The sequence below is a fragment of the Phoxinus phoxinus genome (assembly GCF_949152265.1).
Source record: "Phoxinus phoxinus genome assembly, chromosome: 2".
In the NCBI taxonomy this organism is placed as follows: Eukaryota; Metazoa; Chordata; class Actinopteri; order Cypriniformes; family Leuciscidae; genus Phoxinus; species Phoxinus phoxinus.
In genome coordinates, this window is record NC_136877.1 from 53,229,025 (window position 1) to 53,235,635 (window position 6,611).

At 37.5% G+C, this 6,611-nt stretch overlaps 2 protein-coding genes across 3 annotated transcripts in view; one reads left to right on the forward strand and one right to left on the reverse strand.

Moving 5' to 3' along the window:
* The window catches only part of LOC306993517 (putative C-type lectin domain family 20 member A), a 431,197-nt gene that overhangs the window by 30,254 nt on the left and 394,332 nt on the right, over window positions 1-6,611 (reverse strand). The gene's annotated exons all lie outside the window — the stretch shown is intronic.
* Window positions 1,164-6,278, forward strand: LOC306993539 (putative C-type lectin domain family 20 member A). The gene is made up of 6 exons (XM_079603398.1): window positions 1,164-1,262; window positions 2,689-2,747; window positions 2,875-3,249; window positions 4,007-4,348; window positions 5,578-5,666; window positions 5,953-6,278. Exons 2-6 carry the CDS (start codon window positions 2,693-2,695, stop codon window positions 6,064-6,066), a joined length of 975 nt encoding a protein of 324 aa, XP_079459524.1. The 5' UTR covers window positions 1,164-1,262; window positions 2,689-2,692; the 3' UTR covers window positions 6,067-6,278.

Sequence of the window (6,611 nt, forward strand, 5' to 3'; positions counted from 1 at the left end):
AGAATATCGTGCAAAAGTTAATTTATTTCAGTAATTCAACTTAAAAGGTGAAACTAATATATTATATAGACTCATTACATCCAAAGTGAGATATTTCAAGCCTTTATTTGTTATAATTTTGATTATATGCATTTGCTTGCAGTTTATGAAAACCCCAAATTCAAAATTAGAATATTGTGAAAAGGTTTTCATAAGCTGTAAGCCATAAAATTATAACAAATAAAGGCTTGAAATATCTCACTTTGCATGTAATGAGTCTATATAATATATTAGTTTCTTCTTTCAAGAATTTCTGAAATAAATTAATTTTTGCACCATATTCTAATTTTTCGAGTTTCACCTGTACAATTTCACATTTCAAATTGACTAAACATCCACAGTAATGTCAATAAAGATGCTGGACATATGTCAAATGAGTGTGAGCAGAACAGCGCACTAAAATAAAGTGGAGTATTTCATTTGACATTTACAAACTTGGAGTAACAACAACAAAAATACATTACGAACAACACAAGCAGAAGTGATTGAGGATTAAGGAATGATATAGCATCTCTCTCTCTCTCTCTCTCTCAGATCATTTGGGTTTTATAGGAAAGATGATCCGGTCGAGTTAATCCGGTCTTTAGTCAAATATCATGAAAATGGGAAACAAAGCTTTGAGTAGAGGGACGTTGAAGACTTCAGTGTTTCTCTGTAACTTTAGATTGGACATTTCTCTTTAATATCTCAGGTGTTTCTAAACAGAGAGATTATGAAGACAAGTTTCTTTGCTGAAGAACTCAAACATTTCTCATAAAACTGTTCCCAGATCAGACTGCGATCACACTAACTTTAGCTCGACACACTGCGAAGAAATAATATTCTGTCTCGGTTTCCAGCACAAGTATGAAATGACTTGAAATATTAAGTCTTGTTTATTGACAAATAAATGTTTGTGCGTAAAGCAAGAGCAAATATCTGCTAATGGAGTCTTGTTTGAATTAATTTGGCAGATATTTGTTTATGTTTTAAGCACAAATTTTGATATTTTTTTAGAAAACAAGAAGTAATTTAGCTTCTTCTGTAAATGTTTCTTGATTTAAGTCACTTTATTGAAGTACCAAACCTGTCACGAGTTTCCATTGCCTGCCTCATTTAATGTGTTTTGAATACAAGGCTTCATGTTTCAAGCAAATTGATGAAAATCAGTCCGTGTCATTAAGAAGTGTCCAGAACGCATTAACCAGGAGAGCTTGACCAGATCTCAGAGATCAACACAACAGGTAAGGATCTTAAAGATATCTGAACATGCTTCAATCGACATGCGTTAACTCTGAAGAATACTAATATTAAAGTTTTCATATATCATAAATCTTCTGATTATTACATTCATTCATTTAGCAGACGCTTTTATCCAAAGTGACTTACAAATGACGAATGCAAATGTCTAAACATTCTGAAATCAACTGGAAATGCACAATGACACTGAAGTAGATAAAGTACTAAAGTAGTGACACTTCAATAGATAAATGAGAACTAAATCTGCTAACAAACTTGTTTTCACTTTGAATTAAGATTATCTTTTTGAGCCTATTGGCAGATATTTGTACTTGTTTTAAGAATGAACTCGTGATTTTATTTTTTATATTTATAATAAATCTTTTTGGTCTCACTTTATTGTGATGGTCCCTTCTGAACATTAAGTTGACTGTAAGTAACTTTGCAACTGTCCACTAGCTCTCATCAGAGTATTAGTAGACTCTAGGATTCGGGTTATAATAAGTTGACATAGTTGCTGATCTGCTTATGGTCAGTGTAATGTCTGTTGGAGGAGCATCACGATAAAGATATCAGATAGACAGTCACTAATACTGAGCTAGTGGACATGTAGATGCAAAGTTACTTATAGTCGACATAATGTTCAGAAGGGACCATCACAATAAAGTGAGACCAACTTTTTTTGTTATTATTAGAAAACAACTTAGGCCATAACCATAACCATTAGGCCATAACCATTTAAAGAGAATTATTACTGAATTTGTTTTATTTCAATGAAATGAATGTACTATATTTTTGTTCGATAATGTTTTTTATTTAATATTTTGTATTTTTATAGTACTAAATTATATTTACACTGTATTTATTATCCATTTATTAACTTTTTGAGCATAAAATGTCCAACTTAAACGGTTGTAAATCTTGTGCTTTGGATCACAGACTGAAGTTTGATCTCTTCTCAAAGACACACTTGGCAGATTATTGCTGAAGTGAAAAAAGTTTTTAAAACGTACAGAATTTTACGTTTATTGTTCTGAAAAAATGCACAAAATACTACTTAATTTTTTTTATATGAAATATATATTTTCAAAAACACGTTTTTCTCCAAAACTGAGAGAAAATCAAAGCCATAAATCTCTACAGGTTGTGTTCAGAATGTGAGGCTGATATCTCAGTAAAGGAGATGTTGTTCGGCTGCAGTAAACGCATGTTTTGCAGGACCCTTTAACCTTTTAAAATCATGTCCATTATATATTTTTTATTTATTTTTGGTGTGTGTTTTCACATAGCAAGAGGCAAAAACTTTACCAAGTTTCATGCCATTCCAATGAAGTAAAAGATAAAAAATAAAAATAAAACGTCAAATTTTTTCTGTCAAAAATATTTTAGCCTTTATTTGTGTTCTTAGTGTGTCATTATTGCTGTTGACAGGATCATGGATCGGATGCTTCTTCTCGTCTTCATGAGCTGCGGTATATATTGTGTTATAGGTGAGATATACACTATTAATGTAAGCATGCATGAGCGTTATGCATCCTCATGATGTAGATAGAGACCACCAAATATATTGTATTTGCATCTGATTTTTTTTTAACCAAAAATGATATATTTTTCAAGGCACATTAAATCCCTCCAAAACCTTCTACTTGGTGAATCAACCCAAAGCTTTCGCCGAGGCTCAGCAACACTGCCGGGACGTCTACACCGACCTGGCGAGTCTGTGGGACCGGGCAGAACTGCAGGAGCTCCTCGCTCTGGAAACCTTCCCGGCCACGGAGTCCGCCTGGATCGGACTGAAGAACTCGAGTCGCCAGCTGTGGCAATGGTCTCTGGCCGATCAAGAGTTTTACAAGGACGGAGAAGCCGAATACAGAAACTGGGGGCCAAGAGAGCCAACGAACACAGATGGGGAATATTGTTCAGTGATGGATGATAGGGGGAAGTTTCGAGACACGCAGTGTGGGACGTCCTGGACCTTCATATGCTACAGTGGTAATTAATCACTGTCACATTTATGCATTATTGTAGATGTTATTAGGGAGCCACTAAAGGTCATTATGGTGGAGATAAATAAAAGAGATGAGAGGGGAAATTATATCTCAATGCTTTGCTCGCAAAACTTTTGCGTTCCCTGTTCGCTCACAAAACTTTTTGTGATGGAAATAAAATAAAAAATTGGTGTAGAAACAATTTTCACTCATAAATTTCTAGTAAATTTCTAGTAAAATGACAAGTAACACATTGAAGTAAACGTGACATTTGAAAAGACTGAAATGAGCTGTAAACACGGAGACCCGCAAACCGTTTTGTGTTTTAATGCAAATAACTCTTTTTGTGAGCGAACGCAAAGTTTCATGTTTCTCATAGGAACGTAAAACATCTGTGAGGGAACGCAAAAGCATTGACATGTTTGACTTTTTCTCCATCACCATGTCCCTTTAGGGCCTCCGTAGGCTATAGTGTTTTTGGTCAAATGTTCTCCAATAATCTGAAATCACATCCTGTCTGAGGAGGTATATATTACCCAGAAAGCAACAGTGTCGGGCCACATCCGGGCCGTGTGAAATCCATGTGTACCGGATCTGGGCCGACACTATGTTGCTGTCTGGGTATTTATACAGCAGGTAATAATATATTATAGTATAATATTGTAACATAATAAACTTTGAATCCATGACATGGTGTTGTTAGCCCTGTGCCGATCTGTTGATTCCTGCAAATGCAACTCTTCTCTTTTGTGATCTCTTAGCTCAGAATGATAATGACGAGAAGTACATCTTGATCAAAGAGGCAAAGCCATGGAGAGAAGCTCAGAGTCACTGCCGGCAGTTCCACACGGATCTGGCCAGCGTCAGGAACCCGGACGAGAACCTGCAGGTCCAGCGGCTCATTCCTGCAGGAGTCGTCGTCGCATACATCGGCCTTTATCGAGACGGCTTCGTCTGGTCCGACGGCAGCGAGTCGGCCTACAGGAGCTGGGACGCTGGTCAGCCGGATAGATCGGGAGAATGTGTGGCTCAACAACTACAGGATCCCAGACTGTGGGACGATCAGGCGTGCAGCAGCCCCAGACCTTTCTTCTGCTATACGAGTGAGTGTGCTTCTACATGTCTGATGTGAAGCTACGCAAAGATAGAGATAAAGATAGTTTCGTGGTTTAACGAAATATAAATCCGCAGTGCGCTGTCATGTAAATAGGCAGGTGACACGGTCCGAAATTGGTGTTGGTGTTTTTTCAAATATATTAACGCGTTCTGCATGTTTATTTGACATTATTAAAAATCCTAGCAAGTGTTTTTGGAAGTATGTGCCTCCATGTCCCAGGTTGTTGACACCTGAGCACACACAACCTGTGCGTATTCATATTTAAACCAGGCATGTTGTGGTCATGAGACATGCGCCCAGTGTTGTGTGTAACTCATTACAAGTAACTCGAGTTACGTAATCAGATTACTTTTTCAAGTAACTAGTAAAGTAACGCATTACTTTTAAAGTTTACAACAAAATATCTGAGTTCCTTTGTTTTCCCATTGATTGACTGACAGCTCCTCGTGTTGAGACACATCGAGAGGCGTTGAGGGTTAGGCAGGTTTGAATGTGTGCAAGCAAGACTCATCTGGATGACTAGAACAATACAGTGAATAGATCACAGTTTTCTCTGTTTCCCTTTCCAATGGTAACTCAACACTGCGTCTCGGATGGACTGTGTTCCCGGTGTCTGAAGCATGTGTGAAAATATTCCAATCTGATTGGTTGGTGACAGTCCGTGACGTCATTAGCGGAGCGCTCGGAAGAATAAGAGTTTTTTTTTGTCTTCAGGAGCCGTTACTAGAGTTAACGCGTGGTGAAGGGAGGATCATGGAGAATCTAAACAAGCGTTTTAGGAAGTGTGGGCCTCGGTGACCCAGGGTTTGGACATGACCTGTGTGTTTACTGCTAGTGTAACAGAGGCCAGTCTTTAGCCTTTAGACTCCCACGCCGGAGACCCGGGTTCGACGCCCGCACAGAGCGGGGCGAGTAGGAACACATTGCAAGATAACCTTGCTCTCACTGGAAGTGTGTCCCCACACTGAGTCCTTGGATTTGAGGGTATTGGACCTGGAAAGTCCTTGAAAGGTCTATGAATTTGAAGTTAACCGAGGTGTGGGAACCCTGATTCGTGTGCAATCATCAAACAATCAGATTGTAGTGTTTTCACACATGCTTCAGACACAGGTGGCGTCCCCATAGTGTCCCTCCAAGACGCAGTGTCTCGTTCCCCTTCTCAGGGAGCCACAGTTGCAGTCGTAACCTGTTTGCTAACATGTATTTTTCCCACAGTCCCAGTGTTCAAACAGGTTCTGAGACTGGAGCTGGAATCGGATCAGAATGTGAACGATCCCGATGTGAAGGCGACCATCCTCCAACAGGTGAGAGACACTCGTTTTTTAAATTAAATTGAACTTAGCAAGGACAACATTCACTAAAAAAAACAGCTGTCCAGGGACTCGAATAAATCTGTGATTCTTTTATTTTATTGGTGAATCTTTTTGTTTACTGTACATGAAGCATCTGGACGATTCTCTAAAATGAATCCGACTTCTAGGATTTCTAACTGAGAGCTGTTAATTTCAGGGTATAGTGTTGCTGTTTTCTAACTAACGGCGGCGGGTTAGTTTGTGAAAGTGTCACATGAGTGTGTGTGTGTTTCCTCAGATCCAGCAGAGACTGATCTCACTGGGAATGTCAGAGATGTCAAACGTGCAATGGAGACAGCAGCCGAACGGACACGTCTTTCAGATAATATCTCTGTCCCGCCAGAGCTTCTGATGCTGTCTGAACACTGCAATAAATACAGCAGAATATACAGTTGTGTGTTTCCTCATGTGCTTCAAACTAAATCTCAACCCTAGTCTTTATCTTCCATCAGTACAGTAACCTTGGTGTATCTGGGCTTTTATTTTAATATATAATTTGTTTAATATTGTACTGTACTTAACTATTTGTTTATTGGCCACAATTAATAAATATAGAGTTGTAGTAATAACGTTTGACTTTGGAATTGTATTCTTAAGCAGGGATACACAGACCTGCAGGCTGCAGGGGACCTATGCAAAAAAAAAAAAAAAAAAAAAAAATATATATATATATATATATATAGGCTATATACATACATACATACATATAATAATAATAATAGTCAAAATATTAACATAATTTATGAACAATCATCAACATAATTCATAAATGATTTATTTATTTCATTTTAAGCTTATTTATTTTTATGCTTATTTTAATTATTTTATTTATTTAATTGTTTGCCTTATTTTATTTCATTTTATGCTCATTTTATTTAAGATTTTATTGATTTCATT